The following is a 22,430-nucleotide window of genomic DNA, read 5'->3' as shown; positions in this document are numbered from 1 at the left end:
TGCAACAATATTATACACTTATGCAACAATATTATACACTTATGCAACAATATTATAGACTTATGCAACAATATTATACGCTTATGCAACAATATTATACACTTATGCAACAATATTATACACTTATGCAACAATATTATACACTTATGACAAAACGCATCACGCCTGATGGGAAAAATGGTAATGGCCACATTTTTCGTTGAACGAATAAAAATTTTAAATGTTCAAGGTTATGTATGTAACAGAGTGCGCTGTAAAGAAATTAAAAATTTTACTCTGATAAATCTCGGTAAGGAGTTATACCAGAGATATTAGTAGTCGTTAGTTTTCGGGAAAAACATCATCATTTTTGTTTTAGATATTATTTGAGGATAGAAACACCGTTTGACAGAGTTTTAGTAAAGTTTCTAACACTCTATTTCAAGGTTTACTCAACGAGTAGATGATAATAGTTTTTTTTATAGACTGATAAAAATATATCATAATGGAACGTCACCGTCTCACTTTCATTTACTACCCCGTACAGGGTGATTCGTGGCCCCTCGGATCATACCCTATACTTTTACGTAAATCCATCGTGTACAAACAAGGAGACATCCCGAAGTGTAACCCACCGATTTGGTTCAAACTTGGGGGATTGGTAGACCTTCATGTATCATGAAAAATCCTAAAGGGAATTTATTCAATGGGCAACCGTTTTGCCATGGCAACGAAAAATGTTTTTGACAATACAAAATATAAAATTTTCCCATTGAAAATAAAATGGGATTCTGACCGATTCAAAATTTCAAAAATGAAAAAAATTGAAAAAATTGATAATAATTGACAAAAAAAAATATCAAATTGATCAACTTTTGATCAATTTGAGGTCAAAATCCCATGTTATTTTCAATGGGAAAATTTTATATTTTGTGTTGTAAAAAACATTTTTCGTTGCCATGGCAAAACGGTTGCCCATTGAATAAATTATCTTTAGGGTTTTTCATGATACATGAAGGTCTACCAATCCACCAAGTTTGAACAAAATCGGTGGGTTACACTTCGGGATGTCTCCTTGTAAGTATCGGGTAGTTTGTCAGGAATCGAATAAGACAAACGTTAAGCTGCTTATGTATCCGGTCGTTATGAAAAGAAAGACTTTTTCCAGCCTGATAATTTAGCGAATTTTTAATTCTTATAATCTTCTGCATTTTGTAGTTTGTCTTATTTTGGAATCCGATTAGTTTCGGAACTGATATTTTATTAAAAAAAATTTTAATTTATAGAAGTTTTGGATTCTGATAATGATATGATTTTCCTAATCTGATAATATTATGAATTTCCTTATCTGATAATATTATGAATTTCCTAATCTGATAATATTATGAATTTCCTAATCTGATAATATTATGAATTTCTTAATATGATAATATTATGAATTTCCTAATCTGATAATATTATGAATTCCCTAATATGATAATATTATGAATTTCCTATTGTGATAATATTATGAATTTCCCAATCTGATAATATTATGAATTTCCTAATCTGATAATATTTTGAATTTCCTAATATGATAATATTATTAATTTCCTAATCTGATAATATTATGAATTTCCTAATCTGATAATATTATGGATTTCCAAATCTGATAATATTATGAATTTCCTAGTCTGATATTGTTTTTAATTTTCGGGTCTGATAATAAAAAAAACGATCCTGATAATTTTATGAATTTCCTAATCCGATATTTCTTAAAATTTTTGAGCTTGATAATATTATGAATTTCCTAATATGATAATTCTTAAAATTTCGGCACTGATAATATTATGAATTTCCTTTCGAGCCTTATGAGTTAACGAATTTTGTATTCCGGTAATTTAAAAACGCAATGGGGATAGAGATGAATGATCAACGGTGTAGCTTAGCACCCTGTACAGGGCTATAGCCTGTACCTATTGGACCTCGTCCGCCTCGGGGGCCCTAGTCCGGGCTTAAGAATTTTATTATTTTGCCTCGGAAAAATCCCGAAAGAATGTGGTTTATCTTTTCCAACGTCGCGTGTACGGGTTTTCAGACCAACCCACTCCCCTCACCGGCAGTCTACGTTGTATAAAGGGTAAATTAAAAGCAAAACACCATCCAGGAGTCTACCGTCTTTTTAGTGATTAATTCAAGATGGCGAGAAAGGCGTGCCAAAGGTCAAATGGTTCAGTTATTTCACATTTTCAAACGTATAAAGGACAGTTTAAACTTTAATTAACAAAATTCTATTATTCGGGTATTTAAAGCGATACTAAAAGGAATATATTTTGATCTAGCTGGCCATGAATATTTTGTTTAATTTTCTTAAAAACCATTGTGTTGGTTCGTAGTTGAACTTCGAGAAAAGTGTTCCTTTGTATAACGGAATTTACGGAAATAAAATTAAGAAACCGGAGTTTGAAACTCGTTGTAGTTCTCCAAATAAGACGGTAACCCTTTATTAAATACCTTTTTACGTTTAATAAACAATCGAACATTTCGTGAATAAAGTATTTGTCGATATTAAGCAGGTGCACGCGAGAAGCAGGTGAAACTAACTTTCTCCAAGGTTAAATATTTATCTGACCAAAATGTGGGAAAACTACTTATATTTGATAGTTAATGATGACCCATATTTGGTTAGGTCTCCGCCTAACTTGACTCGACTATTATTAATATTTCCTAAAACTTACGCTTCAGTATAGGCGGATTTCTTAGAGCAAACACGCGAAGTTTCTACTAGACAAACGTTATATTTAATGACGTCAACTAGAAAATTTAGATAAACGTGCGTTAGTAAGGAAATAGCGATCTAGTGACATCATTTAGAACAGGCTCGATTGTGGGCGCTTAAAGTTAGCTTCCCTCTCGTTTCACTCTCATTCGAGAGATCACCCCTTGAATATGGCTTCCCACCCATCTCGTATTATATTTCACGCTGGTCTTCCACGCCAATCGCTCAGCTATTCGGCGAGTTAAGTTCGCAAGCAACTTTGGCAAAAAGGCGATAGTTACTAGGGTTTGACCCAAATTTCGCTACCACAAGACCTCTTTTGGGGGTGGTTTATTCGCTAAACTATAGCTTGGTGGAAGTTGCTTTCCCCCCGTCCTTACTCGCCACCTTATTCTGGAATATTTCCCCCTATTTCTAACCCTGTTGTACAAGATTATTTAGATTTTTTTCTGTGAAAATTTTCAGTTTTTTTCCGCTTGGCACATAATTTCGAGCTCGATTGAGTTTTTGGCGTTCATTCTGTCTGTCGTCTTCGCCACGTCCAGGGGCATTTCTCTCCTCTCCTCAGCCAAAAGGAGACCCGCATTTTAGTTCTTCGCTCTCCCAGTAGAGGCGCCCCGACATTCTGTTGCCAAGGTAACTATTTTAATGCCTTTTTTATTCTTCTGGGCCTCTCCTTTTTTTCGTGGTATTTCTTTTCTGACTGTGATGTGATGGAAATTCCTAATTAAATTGAATTCTTGCGGGATTTAAATGCAATTTTTAATTCTTCTAAGATATAGATTATTGCAATTAGGCGATTTTTTGTGAATCGAGTTACGATTAATTAATCTACGACTTTAACGTTCAAATTAAATTGCGTTTAATCATTTTAATTGCCAACTCAACACGAAATGGGCGGAATTTCGCTCCTTTTACATTCAGTGAGATATTAGCAACAGCGCTGAAATAATGAATCCGTTGAATCCCATTCTATTTTTTCCACCCATAATTATTTTGAAGACTTTCAGTGGTATTTCTACGCCCACGAGAACACTAAATTAAATGAAAAGCTTGATTTAAAGATTAATTAATTCTTACTTCTGTATCGAAGAAATTTAAAAATAAGAAAAAACCACTGTTGTACAATTTAAAATGTTTTATCAAAAAACAGCTACTGCCGTTTCGACGCCAAACACCAGCGTCGTCGTCAGGCTAATTCTGTATCGTTCTAAAAATACGTGAGGTGTTTCTGTAAATTTCGTCCTTAACAAGACTTAATAAAAAAAAACATGATCATAATACGATATTATCTGCATGGACAAATCGTTAGTTCTTTAGTGGGTCAAACAATTTCGGTGGTTTTAGTGAAAAAAGGCACCTTCTTAAAATATTTTAAGGTTTTCGGGAAAGTGATAAATTGTTGGTGATATCCCACATCATCGCCAGAAGAAAAACGCCCTTTCAAGTTTCTACTTCCCCCTTTTTACTCTGAAAGTTTAATCAAACAGTTGGGCTTATTTAAGGAAAACTACCGCCACCTTGGAATTTTAGCGAGGGTGTGATTTTAACATAGCGTTTAACCTCTAGTTTCCAAGTATAAAATACGTTAAAAATATACAACGAAAAAAAAGGTCATCTTGATAAAACGTAGTTATTTTTAAATCGTCAAATACGAATAATTGGGGTCGAGTTATCAAATTTAAAAGAAACATTTTGAAAACGTGTCGCTTAATTTCAAAGGTGTTTTTATACTTTTAGACGGAGTTAACTTAGATAACGCCCTGAGTTGGGTGTTTTAATTTTGTTTAAGCAGTTCCGTGAGATGCGTATTTCACAAAAGAATTTTTTTTAAAGAAAACATTAAAAATAGTTTCTTTTTGTCTTTGTTTACGACACTATGGGTGGCTTTTCAAGGGCTTTACTCCATGCGTGAAATCACGATTACTTCCATCCACCGCGTTAATTTACAGTTCTCGTTTAAGTAGGTGTGTGGGTAAAGTTTGTTTAGAAATATGTATCGATATTATTTCAGATAAAAGTGGTCATTGTTTCTTTCGTGTCAAGCTCTCAATAGAAAGACGAAAGATAATACGTTCTTTTCATTGTCCGAAATTAGTTTTTGCGGTTGAGATTCGCTTCCTAGATTCTTCCAATTTCGTGATCGATTATTGAAAACCAGTCGATTTTGCTCTAACCCAAATTTTATGGATTTAGAAAATAGGGTGAAGAAACTTGGCCACCCAATGTTTTGAAAAGCGAGCCAAAAGATGTTTATGTAAACTTTCTAAACTTCTTTTTAAATTTATTCATTATTCATGATTTTATAGAAAAAAAATGCCCTTCTTTTTCGACGTCTTATACGTTTCGTAAAATATATACCGTCTTCAATATTCATAAATTCACTCACTGTTGTTGAAAATGTATGCGATTTTTATTGACGTTTATTGCTTTGCAATATTTTAAAAATATTATTATTATTAAATTGCGGAGGGTTGATTTAATTTTAATGAAATTAATAGTCGTTTCATTATATTTTGTTAGCGGAAAAACCAATCGGTATTCCTAGTGGTTACGATTACGTTTAAAATCTCCAACCACGCCCTATTCGTGGGGCGCCACCTAGGAGACCGAAAGAATATCAAACCCAAATTAAATTAGGTTAATCAAGCTTCGGGAAATGCAAAAAACTTTAATCTACCATTAACAATTATCAATTTTAAATCCCCTCCCAGCGGGTAGTTTAACGAATTAGAATTTTAGACAGTCTTAAAAGGAATTTAAAGAATTTTCCAATATCTTAGATTTACGCTGATTGAAGGGTAAATTCCTCATTGATAGAAATCTCATAGAAATCTCGAGTTTCAGTGTTTCACGCTCCGTTGATCGAACCCGGTAATTATTATTTAATTACGGCATATCTTTCCTCGTTTACCGGATTCGCTAAAAAGAGTTGGAAATTGACACGAATTTCAATCTAATTAATAATTTTTCCTCAACGATTTTCGGTCATTGTCGGAACAGACTGCCCTCCCCCGAGTCCCGTATCGATTAAATTTCATATAAGCGTAGCTAGACTCAAAGACCGTAGCTTTAAGACAAATCCCCTCAATATCCTGATGGATTTTTCACATTCAAACTCTCGTTCTATTGCCATTTGCCACTGCTCATCCTATAAATCTTGGAAGCCCCTCGATCTGGCAGAATCATTTTCCAGATCATCTTCGCGTAATGAATTACCCATTTTCGCCGCGTGTCAGCCAACAGACGAAAGATTAAAAAAATATTTCTTTGCCATTATTAAACTGGTTTCTTCGGTTAATAAACAAAAGAAAGGCGCAATTGTTAATCATCCCCTTTTTTATAATTACTTCGTTAAATGGGATGGTACGTATAATATTCTTGCATTTCTGCGACGAGGGAAAAATTTTCATCAACTCACGATTCATATTGAACGTAGAGTCGAAATCGAGGCCAACCACTTTCGCGCGTAGATAAAATCCTTTATTTATAATTCTTTCTATAACTAGATTTTAAATATATTTTTTTATGACCGGTATAACCTCTTATCGGGCCCAACATACCTCGTGTCAAATGAACCGGAAAAAAATGCGAGAAATCACAGAGGTCCCCTACAACAGTCGTACGCGCCCTTAAATACTTTTCGTATGTTTTATCTGCTTTAGGAAGGTTGGATATCTTGCGGTTCCCCGTTATATTATAAATAAATAAAATGAAATTTAAGAATTTTCTCAATAAAAATTATATAATAAATACATATAATTATTTTAACAAATTTATTTTATCAATCTTTACAATGGAAGTTATATTATTCCTATGTATTTGAAAAACGGAAATTTTTCTATAGTTGATTTTCCGGTATTATAAGGTGTGGTTTTTATAATATTTTGTTGTTTAAGCCTTTATAAATACAGCTACCGGTATATATTTTTTATTTATAATACTAAACGTTTTTGTATACTTACAACGTGTTTTTTTATTTTTTATTTTGGTCAAAGGAAGGTGGTTGAAACTGGTCTGATTACGAAGGGACCTTTCTTATCCCGCGTTAGTTGACAGTGGGTTTGGACGGGAGGAATTGGGTACAAACTGCTCCTATTTATACCGGCTACGGCTTTTACCGGTAGTCTTTAACAGCCCGTTGATTAAACGAACTAATGTAGCGATTGATACCCTGAGCCGAAGTTTGTGTGGGAATTTGGTGGGAAATCGGTGACTTCCTACAACGCCTTAGTATTCGAGGTTTCGGTGAAAGTGTCGAACGTGTCCCGATATTTTTTATTTCCCGTTAGGGTTACGCTGTTTAGCAGAATGTAGAACTTGCGCGAAATCGTTTTGTAGAGCGTTTATTATGGTTTTTTTAAATCAGGAAATATTTTTTCTACCCTACAAAGACGTTTAGCACCAGGAAAAAGAAGGGAATTTTATTTTCTCTCGGACCTTTAATGGTTTATCGATACTACCGATAAATATCACGCTATTTCCCTCAGATAGTCGTGGGTGATTACTTTTAAATTGTTCTTTATCAAATATTTGTGGGTGCTCTTGCTTTTTCATTTTCGTTGGTATTTGTCATAGCAATATACAAAATCTACAAATTATATCATTGTGGACTGCACAAATTATATAATTGTGGACTGCACAAATTATATAACTGTAGACTGCATAAATTATATTATTGTGGACCGTAAAAATTATATAATTGTGGACTGCACAAATTATTTAATTGTAGACTGCACAAATTATTTAATTGTAGACTGCATAAATTATATAATTTTAGACTGCACAAATTATATAATTGTGGACTGTAAAATTATATAATTGTGGACTGCACAAATTATTTAATTGTAGACTGCACAAATTATATAATTGTGGACTGCACAAATTATATAACTGTAGACTGCATAAATTATATTATTGTGGACCGTAAAAATTATATAATTGTGGACTGTAAAATTATATAATTGTGGACTGCACAAATTATATAATTGTAGACTGTACAAATTAAATAATTAGTGAACCAATTTTCATTATTGAAAGTGTACAAAATATTTAAAAGATTTGGCAATATGTGTGAAACTGTTCAAATTTAGTAGGACGTGAGACCATATTTGTAGGTCATTTTGTAAAAGAAATTTTAATAATTTCCTATATGCAAAGTGAAAGGTGAAATTTTGTCGAATAATTATCTTGACCCTTAAAAAAGGGCCAGATAAGGATCTTAGTCGGTGGTGATGACGGTGGTATAAGAAATTCATTGTCAAAACCACAATGGCAATTTCATTGTACTATTATTTTATTATTATCGCTATATTATTCTATATTTCTTTATTAACACAATAGCTCGACCTAAATCTCCGTTTGTTTCTCCATTAAGCTCGACGCCAACAATATTTTTACAAAGACCAGGGAAACTAAAAATAACAGGGCGGTAAATTTCTATGACGCGAGAAAATGTGCTACAATTTATCGGTTTTTTATTCGCGTCGAAAAGCATTTTTCACGTTGTCCCAAATGCGTTATTTGCTCCCTAAATTCGTTACAAATTCGGCTTCGGTGACCGTTCCAAAGAGAGACCGTAACTAGCGTAGATTAGCGCGGTACCGATCTATCGGGCCAGGAACGTATTCCAGATAAATTGGATATAATAAACACGTGGCTTTATTGAAAGGTGAACCACGCCTAAATTTATTTACCGAGTGCCAAATTATTTAGAATTTACAGACAGGGGGGGATCCTATCTCCATTTTTAGGGGGAATTAGAAATACGAGTACGTATTTAATAAGAACAGGATTGCGCTCCTCAATTTGGGTTAGATTTGTAGACCAAAAATGTATTTCAAATATTTGGGATAATTTCTTTCCCCAGATCTGATTTTCTTTTTGTTTGCCAGGGCGGTAACTATCGAATTATGTAAATTTTATGCACGTATGAGCTATAAGTAAGTGGGCAAGGTTTTGGGTGGAGAAAGTACTTTATTGTTACGTCATAAACAAAGAATTACTATTTGTTTTGTTAAGGGCTTAACGTTCACTAACGTTAGTTATTTAAGACTAATAAGACGTACTTGGAAATAAGGTTTGAAATATTGAGATCATGGCTGAGAAGTTCTTAAAATAATGCGAAATATTTGGCGCACCTAATTCGAAGGAAAATTAAGAATATCAATTAGTCAACCCCGCGCTGGTATTTTTGAGAAGGATGAAACGCAATTTAAATAAAAAACGGCTTCCCATATCCTCTAATTAAGGTAATTTCGTTCAAGCCTCACCAATTAAAAATAAAATTTGGGTCATACTCGCTTTTTAAAGGGAGGTCGTAAGGGTTTTTGGAATTGTTCGCGCCATTATTGACTTTTCACTAAAATAATTTACATTTCAAAGGTGGGAAAATATAAATTAACAATTAAATCCAAGGACGACTTTGTTTCGTTTTAATCAGTATTAATCAATAACGGTATTGGCTCCAATTACTTTTCGAAAAACCTTTAGCAACCAAACTACTTCGATATATATATCTTAATTAAATGTAACCAACCGGGTAACCCCGTTCTATTTTGGCCAGTAATGTTCGATTTCACGGGTGCACTGAGAAATCAATCGACGTTACGTAAGTTTAGAAAATGACTGAAAGCGATTTGGAAGTGATAGGTGGGTCGAGGATGACGTGAAAGTCGCGGGGGAAGAAGACAGGGTAAACTATCATTATATAACTTACAAACTTCACCCGTCACTCCACCGTACGGAGGAAGTGTCAATTGGTCCTTGACTTAAATTATAAGTTGTAGAATTTCGTGTTTGTATACGTATTTGGAATCGGATATCTTCGAGTTGGCGACATTTTACAATTAGTATGGCGTCTAAAGTTAGCCGCGAGGTCTCGTATTTCTTCAGATCAGCGGGGAATTTCTTCCCAAACCTGTATTGAAGCCTCCCGGTGTCGCTTATCATTGGTCGTTCGACAATTTGGTTATTTTTTTTCGGTTGAAAATTTCGAAACGAGAGGCGAGAGGCGGCTTGAAGGTTAACTGATTTGGCTGTGGGCTCTTTCGTGATCTCGATTTAGGCGCTGTGTTTTTCCTCAACCCTTATATTTCATCGAAAAACTCGTTAAGAATCTCACCGGCTTCTTTCCAGCTTGTCTAGCCACACTCGGTCGCGGGCTGCCGTTCCGTAAATGTGATATTTCTTTCTATGTTACCATTAGTATTATAGACGGAATCTCTTGAACTCAGTGATGGAATATCGATGCGTTAAGAGATTCATCTTTCAGTATTTCTGTTTCCTATATTTTGTCTTGCGTTATCGTGATCTCTTACTTTTTCTTTAAGGCGGACTCTATAAACAATACCAAATAATTACGTGAACGTTTTACGAAACAACGACTATCGACTAAAATGTGGAGGATCACGACGTTACAGTTTTTAGCTGGTAAGTTGACGCTTTCTCTCTATTTTTATACCATTTTATCGGAGTTTATTTTTCTCAGTTTAAAATGTGTCGAACTTTTTGACTTCAGGGGTGACCTTTCCTTATTGATCTCTTACCTTTTATTTTGGCGCGCGGGTTGTTTCCATCTGATTTCAAGATGTGATACTCTCCGGAGGTTTTTAGGGAGGGTATTTTATAAGACCAGTTTGTAATTTTATTTTTAGATGATGGTTTTTACTTTTCCGAGGGGACTATGTCCCCTAGGAGGGGTTTTACAATCACCGTGTCTGTCTGTCTGTCTGTCTGTCTGTCTGTCTGTCTGGGCTGCGAACGCGTACGCATTTTCGGGGCAAAATGTAATCACTGCGTTCGCAGTTTCTTAGAATTATGGAAAAGCTTTTTCCAAAAGAGACCTCTTTTTGTCATTGGGTGTAGTATAATTTATCTTCAATTTGCGTTAGTATCGCGTGGGACTCGAACCCGAGCCCTACTGCACGATAGGTGAGCGTTCTACCACAGAACCACGGATACATGTTACGCTTAACTGAAAATTAGAAACTCTTCCGAGGAGAGGTATATTTTGGCTTGCCAACTTGTTCTTTAGACTGAAAACGTTTGTGACTTCGTTGCGTTAGGATGGTTTTCTGATACTAAATTACAAAAGTTTCACATTTTCTTACTTAAATTATCTGAAATATTAACACTTTAATAATGGCTGTGTGTTAAATATTTTCGGTGCTGATAAAATTACCCAACATTTTACGCAATTTATAAATAAAATTTTACTTTTCCTTTTTTTGCGCAAAATTGCTCATTGAGAAACTGGTTTAACGAAAGTGTTCGGTGGGATGTAGGTCACCTAACCTCTCACCCTCTTCAAGAGTTGTCTCCTCTTAGATTAGATTATATCACATCATTCTCCCGGGAGAGCCCGAGACAGAGCTAAAACCAGTACTACAATCAACCCAAATTGGAACCCAATTTATAATTTGGCCAAAGAATGAGGCTCTTTCAAACGGTTTTTAATAGATCCGACGCGATTCCAGTCAGTCATGTTTGGCCTTTTCTTTGACGCCGTACTTGTTATTCGTATCTCCGTATAATTATAATAACCATTTTGGCCAACCGCATTTCTCGGAGAAGTATTAGCGGTTTAAATGACTTTTTCGAGGCATCCCTGGTCGCTTATACGAGACCGGTACTGGTTGAAATTAAAATTCCAAAAGCCGAATTCGAGGAGGGAAAAAGAGAGGAAAAATTTAAAAAAAAATCAGTAAAAAGAAGTTTAATTACGTAGCCCTGTTGGCTGCGAAAACGAGATTGGCTGCGGGCGAAACATTGTGAAGAAAGAGAAAACGTCTCTACTCTTATTTTTAAGGCGTTGTATCACTTGGAAAATAGGATCAGGGTCAAATTGAATACGTTTCGATAGTTACGAAACGTCAGTAGTGTTAAAGGAGAAAGGAAATTTTGGAAAAATTGTCGAAGACCCTGAAGATATAATTTTGCGGTATGATACATTATCGTTAGGATAATACCCGTTATTGAGGATAAATTTTACTTCCGGTAACACGAGGTTGACAATTGAATTTCCATATTCCCTGCCCCCAGAGGTCCTATAAATTTCTATATTTAAATAATTTCCTGTAAAATCCGATATTTTAAAAATATCGTATAACATCCTATATTTTTAAAAAAGGCCTATAAAATCCTATCAGTTGCAAAAAATAGTCCTATAACATCCTTTATTTTTATCAAAATAATCAAAAAGTCCTATAAAATCATTTCGAAACAATAGTCCTATAACATCCTATATTTTTATGAAAATAATCAAAAAGTCCTATAAAATCCTATCATTTGGAAAAATAGTCCTATAACATCGTATATTTTTAGCAAAATAATCAAAAAAGTCCTATAAAATCCTATCATTTGGAAACAATAGTCCTATAACATCCTATATTTTTATCAAAATAATCAAAAAAGTCCTATAAAATCCTATCATTTAAAAAAATAGTCCTATAACATCCTATATTTTTATCAAAATAATCAAAAAAGTCCTATAAAATCCTATCATTTGAAAAAAATAGTCCTATAACATCCTATATTTTTATCAAAATATTCAAAAAGTCCTATAAAATCCTATATTTTTATCAAAATAATCAAAAAGTCCTATAAAATCCGATAATTTAGAAAAATAGTCCTATGAAGTCCTATATTTTTACAAGTCGCATCTTTTAATTTTGTAATTGTTTTGACGCAGGGCTAAGCTTGGTTGCCATTTCCGCCGCCGACATTTTTATTTATCAACCGTTTCAAGCGGAACAGGTTCGTTTCGTTTTCCGCCTGAACAACCCAACGATTTAGGTTGCCGAACTAATCTTCTTAACTCGATCTTTACAGTTGTCCCGCGTTCGTCGTCAAGCTCCCCATCTAAACGTACACGAAGCGGTGAAAACCAGCTTCTCCTGCGACGGAAAACAAAATGGCGAATACTACGCCGATCCTGAGACGCGTTGCCAAGCTTACCACATTTGCTTGGCCGGTGTTGGCGGGAAGTTGAACGCCATGACCTTCGTCTGCCCCAACGGAACCATCTTCTCTCAGGTACTATTTTCGCTACTTATGGCACGACAAATCGCTTTTCAAGAGATAGTGACACCTAGGAGCAACAAACACACGGAGAACGTAGCTAGCCTTTAAACACGCTAACGCAGTGTTGTGTACCAATTTCATTGGACGAACCTTTACGCTGAACGTTTTACGGGCAGGGGGAAGACAATTTCAGAATTTTCCCCTTCCGACGGCAGCAGGCGCTAAAGCGTCTAACAGGAATCCATACCTCTACTTGGAATGCTTATCGCGGCAAATTTTCGTCTCGATGTGGCTGACGGTTTTTTTGACGTCACTATGTTAACTTAACAAACAACTACGTGAGAGGGGAGTAGAAGTTTGGATTCCGGAGTCAAACCAATGAGAAATGTACGCAAAAAAAAGCACGACTTTTGACGGGTTGCGTTCTCCTTGTGTGGGGTGCTGTGTTTGTTGCTCCTAGGTGGCAGCTTGGAGCGCAGTTAAATTTCTTGACTTAATGACCTTCATTAAATAGAGCTTAATGCCGTGAATCCGAAAATATGTATGTTATACAACTTTAAATTAGTATTTAATTATGAAAACCTTCTTTAAATTAGTATTTAATTATGAAAACTTACTTTAAATTAGTATTTAATTATGAAAACTTACTTTAAATTAGTATTTAATTATGAAAACTTACTTTAAATTAGTATTTAATTATGAAAACTTACTTTAAATTAGTATTTAATTATGAAAACTTACTTTAAATTAGTATTTAATTATGAAAACTTACTTTAAATTAGTATTTAATTATGAAAACTTACTTTAAATTAGTATTTAATTATGAAAACTTACTTTAAATTAGTATTTAATTATGAAAACTTACTTTAAATTAGTATTTAATTATGAAAACTTACTTTAAATTAGTATTTAATTATGAAAACTTACTTTAAATTAGTATTTAATTATGAAAACTTACTTTAAATTAGTATTTAATTATGAAAACTTACTTTAAATTAGTATTTAATTATTAAAACTTACTTTAAATTAGTATTTAATTATTAAAACTTACTTTAAATTAGTATTTAATTATTAAAACTTACTTTAAATTAGTATTTAATTATTAAAACTTACTTTAAATTAGTATTTAATTATGAAAACTTACTTTAAATTATTTGTGAAATGTTCTCTTCCCCGCAAACTCACACATATTCTACGTCGTATTTGGTTGGGAAGTCGATATTTTCGCAATAGGCTTCGTGCGAAGTTTAAATTTTGACCAGTCATAATTATCGCCGTCTACCAACCGAGTTTTAAATTGAATATATGAAAGCTGTCTGCTCGTTCAAAATTCTCTCTGTACAACAATTGAAAGTTTCAACCGAAAAACATTGAAATTCAAAAGTCGTCTGCTGTTTCTTCACATATTTAGTTGAATGATATTAAGGCAGATGGCGCTATATTTTCTAAGCTCGAAGCTTATATGAGACCCGGAGCTTGCGGGGAAGTTGACCCTTCCATTTAAAATATAAAATTTAATAGTGAATAATTATGTTTTAACTTTAATCGTTATTACCACTATAATTATCCTGGTCTTTTTATACATTTAATCAAAAGTGACATAATTACCAAAAGTGTGACAATCCCTGTACTTTCGTATGTTCTAAAGGTTTAATGCGAGGGGTTGATCACTCCGCGTAATCGGTGTACAGAGCCGTACCTTTGACTATACTAATGGGATTACGCGTAATCTTTGAAGTCTCTGCCTTTGGCAATGCTAATCTAAGCGTAATCCGGCGTAATCGATGTACAGACTTTCTAAGAGTGGTTAGCCCCTCGGTTTAATGAATGCTCGACTCGAGATCGACCACATAAAAGACTATTTATTGTCACGTTTCCGGATCTTTTTTTAGTCTATGGTAATATATCGTAGGTAGATGGCGATAGCAACTCCGCTGAGGGACGACATATCAAAAATTACACTAACTTTGACCAGTGCTACTTAGTTCCTCCGTTCCTCACTACGAGGCGTTATTTGTTGGTTTTAACTTCCTTCCCTCCCCAAGGCATACTTTCCTTTCTCCCCTCCCAACTTGTATTTCGCTCGTAACATTCATTCAGAAATAGGTCCGATTGACACAGTTTTGATTTAATGTATAAATATCGAGGGGTCGGACATTTACCAAAATCCCGTACACTTTGTCTAAAATCGCAAAATCTTTCAACTCTCTCTATGGTAAATTAACATTGAAATTCCAAAATCACTTCAAAAAGTAATGATAAAATCGCCAAAATCTCTACGAAATCCCGAAATCCCGTAAAAAATAATGGCAAGTGTCCGACCCCTCGATAAATATATATGACAAAAATATCTCACTATCTCTTTAACTGAGAAAATTGTTTCTCCCGTAGTCTACTCGAGTTTGCAATCAGTTTGACCGCGTGTTTTGCAACATCCAAGATCGATTCTACGAAAGTCTTCACGGAGACATCAACCAGAGAAGAACCGATTACGCCGCTCCAGACTTCTACTCGCACGTCAAATACCCCAGTTTACCCGAGGTCAGGAGACCATCCAACGACATCAGCGAAGAAGATGAAGATTACGACGACGCTCCCAGAACCGCCCCGACTCAGCCACCCAGGAGGTTCGTCTTTATTAAATACGTTAGATAAGACGGAACTAATTCGGAGTTTTACGTAGACGCAACAACCAACGCGGTTCCCGTCCTCAACAAGCTGCTCCAACCACTCCACCACCACCCCCTCCTCGTCGTCAATCCAACTTCAGGAACACTCAAGCAGCACCCGTGGAAGCCGAAACCCCGAGCCCAGTTCGTAACTCTGCCCCGTCTCAAAGACGACCAGTATTCCGTAACCAGGTAATCTAACCGTTTCGTAGCTAACAATTTTTACGAAATACTTCGTTTAGGTACCTATTACCATAAGTAACATAATAATATAAGTATGGCACTGAACGATTTCCATTAATGATAGTCTGTCGCAGTGATTGTGTAATCGGAAGTCAAGTTGCTGACGAAATTACTGCCGAAATAGTTTGATGGATATAAATATGGGCGAAAACGAGTTCAAGTCTCAAATTTGAAAATAACTAACTAATATAATCGTAAATTAAATAGTCAGTAGCTTGGTCAGTCCTTAGCCACATAATGATTTATATGGTCATTGGCGAAACAGACTATCATTAAAGAAGTTAACTTTGTGAGAATAGGAAGTGATAATAATCAGCTAGGCTAATACCCAAAGCCCCACCTTAGGCCCAAGTCATCTAGCGACTTTTAATGCCTTAAACCGGTGGCCGGGTTACAATGCGTAGGAGGGTCGTGGCCAGCCCTTAATGCCACGGGAGCCAACAGCTCCCTACACTTACTATTACCGTTAACCTCAACACGTTTTTACGGAACTCAGGGGAAAACCCATTAAACCAGTGGGGAGAGAACTTGCAAACTCAACGCGGAAGGAGTTGTTTCGAGTTTTCACCCAGTGCCACAAACTGGGATTGAACCCGGCTTGCTGCAAGGCGAAAGTGCTAACCACTCCGCCACCCCACCTAAGTGCCATACTTATGTTTATTATGTTACTTATTCAATTACCAATAACAAAATAATAATAATAATCAGCTAGGCTAATACCCAAGGCACCACCTTAGGCCTAAGTAATCAAGTGACTTTTGAAATGTAGACGACTAATTATCGAATCCATCCTCAGGTTCCAAGACCGACTACCACACCGGCTCCAGAGACCACCACAGCCAGCCGCTCTCGAGGTCGTGCCCCGAGCCGCGTAGTCCCGCAAGCACCGCCGGTTGACTTGAGCATCCCCGAAGGAGTCTTCATTCCCTCTGGTGGCGCACCCCCACCTCGTCCTCCACCGGGTCTCAGGGTCGCCCGACCAGTCGCGGCCAACCCGCCCAACGAACCATTCGTCCTTCCAACTCTCTCACCGTCCTCGAACCCAGTCCGGCCATCTTTCCCCTCCGGTTTGACTCGCCCAGCCGGCCGCCCATCCGCCGGCGTCACCAGGCAACCAGCCACTACCGAACCCCCCACCACTCAGGCCCCCACTACGGAGCCACCAACAACCAGGGCCCCAGCCGCCGCCCCCGCTTCGGGAGGCGAGTATGATTACGTATACGATTACGACTATCCCGCGGCACCAGCCAGAACCTAAAAAGACATTCAGTCAGGGAGGGGGATGGGATTTTTAATAATTATAATAATTCAAACAGAATATTTCATCGAAAATTTAATTGAATTTAAAAGAATCGAATATAGAAATTCAGGCCTATTTATTTTTTGAGTATGGACCGTTTTTTTTAAAAAAAAGAGTTGCAATCTTGAAAGTGCTAAATTATCTTTCGTTTCTTTTAAATAATTATTTTCGACCCGCGTTTTGAAACCCCCGTCAAAATGAATCGACTCTGATGGTTTACGCCCTTGTATTATACGAAATGACCCGTAGACATTTCTTTGGCTTTTGATAGCCGTATTTTTGTACCTAAATATTGGCTCTGCGGGTCGTCATCTTTTAGTGTGTATAACTGTGGTAGCGTCCGCGGTTTTGTTGTTTTACGGTGACGTGCAATAATTGTAGGCATTTTTCACCCGCCTAACATCCCTCCATTACAACACGTCAATTATTTTTTTAATAAAAATTGTTTATAAAAGTACTTGATATTGATTTTATGAAAGCCAACACATTGTTTAATTAGTTACCATTTAGGAAATCAAATTATCCGTCAAAAATGGCAATGCGCATGTGGAGAAGGGGAGAATATCTAAATATAATAATACCCAAGGCACCACCTTAGGTCTAAGTGATCAAGCGACTTTTAAAGCCATTAATTCAGGTGGCCGGGTTACAATGCGTAGGAGGGTGGTGGCAAGTCCTGCATGCCACGTGAGCCAACACTAACTATTACCGTTAACCTCAACAAGTTTTTATTGAAGGGGAACCCCCCCCCCCTTAAACCAGTGGTAACTTGCTAACTCTACGCGGAAGGAGTTGTTCCGAGTTTTCAAACTATCGATTGCGTAAGTTCAATTTTAAGTAGTGGCAGTATGTTACGCTATATTCGGTATTTGAGTCAAATCATAAACTAATGGTTTAAGCGGACGTAAAATACCTGTTTATTTTTGTTGCAAACAGACTTAAATTGGTACCATCCACCGTATGTCGAAGCATTTCATTAAAATCGCTTACGTTGGTATTACCGACCGCCACGATTTTCAATTTGACCATTAATACTATCGATAGTTTGATATTTCGATAGCAGCCTCTTCTGCGCATGCGCATAGTAATTTTTTACGAATCATGATTTTTTGATCATTTTTGATTTTTACAGAATACTTTCCCTGCATGATACAAATAATAGAACTAACGAGGAGACTACCCGAGGTGATAATCACCGATTTTGTTGAAACTAGGTGGGTAAATAGACCTTATGGTAACATGAAATTTCACCAAGGGAAAAATTGCAATGGGCATTAGTTTTGCCATGGCAACCAAAAATGTTTTTGACAACACAGTATGTATATTTTCTCATTGAAAATAACATGGGAATCTGAGCACTTCTAAGGGTCAAAATTTAAAAAAATTTAAAATTTCAAAACCAAAAAAAAAATAGATCAAAATTGACAAATGAAATGAATTTTATGATATTTTTATGAATTTTGGTTAATTTGATCAAAATATGTAAAAATTGATCAATTGTTATTTTCAATGGGACAATATACAGACTGTGTTGTCAAAAACATTTTCGGTTGCCATGGCAAAATTAATGCCCATTGTAACTTTTCCCTTGGTGAAATTTCATGTTACTATAAGGTCTACATACACACCTAGTTTCAACAAAATCGGTGATTATCACCTCGGGTAATCTCCTCGTAAGTGTGATTGAAAAGATCGTTGAAAGTCTATGGTATGGTGAAAGCTACGAAACTCACGCCTAAAATTTAATCTGACCTAATTCAGGGGCGCACCATGGTTTTAACTATTGGGCCTGAGATATACTATAAACGGTTTCTTTTATAACGCTTACGAAACACTAAGCGTCTACTTAGAAGACAACAACTCTGTGTTAACTGCAAAGGCCAATTTTATTATTTTTTTGGCGTATACGAAAAGGATTAATTTCGAGAGATTTAAGACGTTTTTCGAAATTTGGATGTCAATTTTATAAATTGGGTCTGGGCTTTTGGGAGTGTTAATTAGTCATTACAGGGTTCGTACAAAATTTCCGGAATTAAATTCCCTGACATTTCCAGGTTTTCCCTGACTAAATTGCCAAATTTCCCTAACCATTTTTGTAGAATAAATTTATGTTTTGAGGTAAAATCTTGAAAAATCTTAATTATGTATTTTTAATAAATTTTTCAAACATTTATTTGCCGGATTTGTTTTTGGGGTCATTTTAAAATTCCCTTACTATTTCTGACCATGTTAAATTTCCCAGACTATTCCTTAACCATTGGGAATCATTTTCAAATATCCTGACTTTTCCCTGACCTTTTGGAAACATTTTCAAATTCACTGACTTTTTCAGGTTTTCCAGGTATTCCAGGTCGTGTACGAACCCTGCATTAGATAATGCTTTAATTTTTATCCCTGACACCCGATTACACCATACTAGGCCAATCACGGAAGACACCCATTTGCAACTTTGTGTGGGTACTAACTTTAAGGGCAAGGTCAGGCTCCGTATTGAGTGACGTATCATTTATTCTATAAATAAAGTATTTTGTGATCCAATTAGGGTAGTCTGTTAAAAAAACAGCTTGTGGTTCATATTTCAGTGCTTGGAGATAAAAGCAGTTAGGTTAGTTAATTTTGTACAAAGAGTTTGGAATTGTTACCGAAGAGCAAAGTTATTTCACGGTGTGAGCATAGAGCTGATAAATCTTTTCCCAACAGCAGCGAGACAACAAGATTTTTACTATTACCATTGCAGCTCCTCCCATATAAGAAGAAAAACGTCGATGGTAACGTTAGTCGTAGAATCTCAGAAAATTACACGGAAACCTTCGTCAAGTTATTTCAACCGTGTGTAGTTTTCACAAATCAATTTGATTTAAATCGATTTTTTCAATGTATTTATTTAAATGTACGAAAGTAGGCTCTTTAGAAATTTCAATTATGAGAAAATACAATTATATGTTATTATTAATTAATAATTCAATTTAATAAAGATTAATTTAAAATATAGTTTACGTTATCGCTGCTCTCAAATTATTTATAAATTTGTCAAGAAAAATAGACATAAAACTTTATCCGATTTAAATCAAATAAATCGATTTTTTCTCAAGCAACTACCCTGAATTGGATACCAGGCTGATTTGATTTTTTACTTTTCGAGTACGAGTGGTATTTGGAGCAATACTAGAAATCATTTTAAGATAGTCAATTTTAGTCATTCTCTATAAGTATAAGTAAACACATTCTTGGTTCTAAGTTGATCTTGTACAGTGTCCAAAAGCTTCGGGAAATTGATTTATAGGTAGTGGGATCGAATCGAGAGCCCTGTTTGATCCATTTTGGTGTAGAAGGGTAAAATTTGCTTCTTCGCCAGAGGGTGGAACTTCAGACCGGCCAAAGTATCTGAATATTATCGTAAGGTTTGGAAATACAGGGTGTTTCAAAAGGTTACGCAAAATTTGAAGGAGTAGTAGGGGGTGAGTTGAGAAGTATGCCTGTTTCCTCCCCATTTCCTACGATGAGGTAAAAGGGCGAGAGAGAGCTTCAAAGTAAGGCCTACTAGCCCCGGGAAGTAGGCTGCAACAAGTCCGTGAGACGGGGATACGCCGGTTCGAGTACCTTTCCTGGTAGAGACATTGAGCATCACGACTTTAAATTCTGTTTAAGATTACTTTTTTACGCTGGCTACCTCGATTTGTTTACAAAGTCCTTTTTTACCTATCACACGAACCCAAACCTTAATTTTCTCATTTCCCTGCTGCTTGGTTTCACGCTTGTTGCAGCCTACTTCCCGGGGCTAGTAGGCCACACTTTGAAGCTCTCTGGTACTCTTTTAACTCATCTAAGGGAAATGGGGAAAAATAGGCATACTTCTCAACTCACCCCAGGGGCGTAGCAACGTTCTAGAAGCTGGAGGGGGCAAAGAGAAACCAAAAGGGGTCTGGAGAATTGTTTTGAATTTTTAATGGAGCGTAGCTTTTCCGAATGCACGAGTACATTTTGCTACTATGTAAATTAGCGGGAAAAGACTGAGATTTTAACACAGTTGAGGTTCTACAAGCTTTATAGGCTTTTAAAATGAGAAATTGAGCCTTTTGAAGATTTCAAACTGACCAAAATTTGGAGGGGGAAATAACATTAGTTGCCCCTCCCAGCAAAATTCTAGGGAGGGGCATTGCCCCCTTGCCCCCCCCTTGTTCCTACGCCCCTGACTCACCCCCTACGACTCCTTAAAATTTTGCATAACCTTTTGAAACACCCTGTATATGTGGAAACTAAAAAGCGTCTACAACGATGTATTAAAATTCCAATAACCTCGCGTAAAATCAAAATTGACATAAATTTAGGAAACTCGAAAATGATTGGCCTCAATTTGAATATCTGAATATCCACGAAAAACTTTAATCAATAATGGATTTGTCTCCCGATAGAAATATATCTAAACTGAAAAACGTCGAAAACGATTTGTTCTTTACGGAGCTACAGAAATACTACAGTTCCTATATTTTATTCGCTTTAAAAGGTAATATATATGTCGGGAATTGTAAAATAAAATCATATTCCTTTTTATTGTTTTCTTTATTTTGTCGGTGTCCCAAAGTAGCGGTTTGCCTTTTTATACTTTTATTCCAAGCTAACCCCAGTTTTTTTTAAAGTCTGCTTATATTGTATCTCTTGAGATCTGGTTTTTATTAGTATTGTCATATGTTACATAATCACACAAAAGTATGCCTTTGTATAAAATTTGCGTAGAAAATGTTTCAATGAAACATTGTTTCACACGAAACATACAATAAGCGGACCCAAAAATGGAAAAATTCTTATAATTCTTGGGTCATTGAAAAGGTTACCATGGAAACGAAATCAAGTGATCGCGAGGCACGAGCTAAACTATGGATTGTGAAAGTTAGAAACCCGCAAGGAATTCTGCGTGTTTTCAAAATGCGCTTCACTAACTTCCGTTTCCCTTCCTAATAGTTGATGACGTAATTTTCGTCACGAAGGAAGTGACGTCATTTACGTCATATACTGTGAACTAAGGGTACGTTCAGCAGCGCTCATCGGACTCGCCAATTAGTAATCGCTGACATCGGTTTCCTACTGTACGCTTTTTCGCGTTTCCGGTTTTGACGTAACGATGCTCATCGGTTACTCACCGAAGTCATCGGCTGGAAGAGTCGGTTTTTCCGATGACTGACGTCATTACTGACGTAAAACTACTATAAATTCTACGCCATTTTAAAAAACACCGGTTACTGAATAAAAGCGTTCAGCAACTTACGACGTCATTATGACGAAAAAGCTAATCCGTGGAAAATATCAAATCCATCGGGTTTTTGTTCCGTTGACTGCTGCAGTGCTGCTGAACGTAGCCAATGTTTCATTAAAGAAAATTATTTTATGAGTTATTATGTTATATATGGTATTGTCGAAGGAGGGAAAATGGGTTGATGATGGACTGTCGAGATGGAAAGCT

At 35.9% G+C, this 22,430-nt stretch overlaps 1 protein-coding gene across 6 annotated transcripts in view; it reads left to right on the top strand.

Annotated features, from left to right (window-relative positions):
- Positions 1 to 17,429, top strand: part of LOC149935472 (uncharacterized) — a 28,135-nt gene extending 10,706 nt beyond the window's left edge. Inside the window, exons 1-7 of one of the 6 annotated variants that reach the window (XM_090181288.1) lie at positions 3,266 to 3,373; positions 10,069 to 10,168; positions 12,429 to 12,493; positions 12,569 to 12,772; positions 15,152 to 15,387; positions 15,444 to 15,621; positions 16,469 to 17,429. In XM_090181288.1, the coding sequence (XP_090037414.1) occupies positions 10,135 to 10,168; positions 12,429 to 12,493; positions 12,569 to 12,772; positions 15,152 to 15,387; positions 15,444 to 15,621; positions 16,469 to 16,930 (1,179 nt within the window). In that variant the 5' untranslated portion in view covers positions 3,266 to 3,373; positions 10,069 to 10,134 and the 3' untranslated portion in view covers positions 16,931 to 17,429. Of the gene's footprint in view, positions 1 to 3,265; positions 3,374 to 8,969; positions 8,989 to 9,219; positions 9,348 to 9,413; positions 9,432 to 9,763; positions 9,917 to 10,068; positions 10,169 to 12,428; positions 12,494 to 12,568; positions 12,773 to 15,151; positions 15,388 to 15,443; positions 15,622 to 16,468 lie in introns of those variants that run through there. The other 5 variants (XM_090181292.1, XM_090181289.1, XM_090181290.1 and 2 more) reach the window with 5 other exon arrangements.
- The last annotated feature ends 5,001 nt before the right edge of the window (positions 17,430 to 22,430 follow it).

The sequence above is a fragment of the Leiobunum rupestre genome, chromosome 7, assembly GCF_980474605.1.
Source record: "Leiobunum rupestre chromosome 7, qqLeiRupe1.1.hap1, whole genome shotgun sequence".
NCBI classification, from domain to species: Eukaryota; Metazoa; Arthropoda; class Arachnida; order Opiliones; family Sclerosomatidae; genus Leiobunum; species Leiobunum rupestre.
This window is presented reverse-complemented; position numbering and strand designations above follow the sequence as displayed.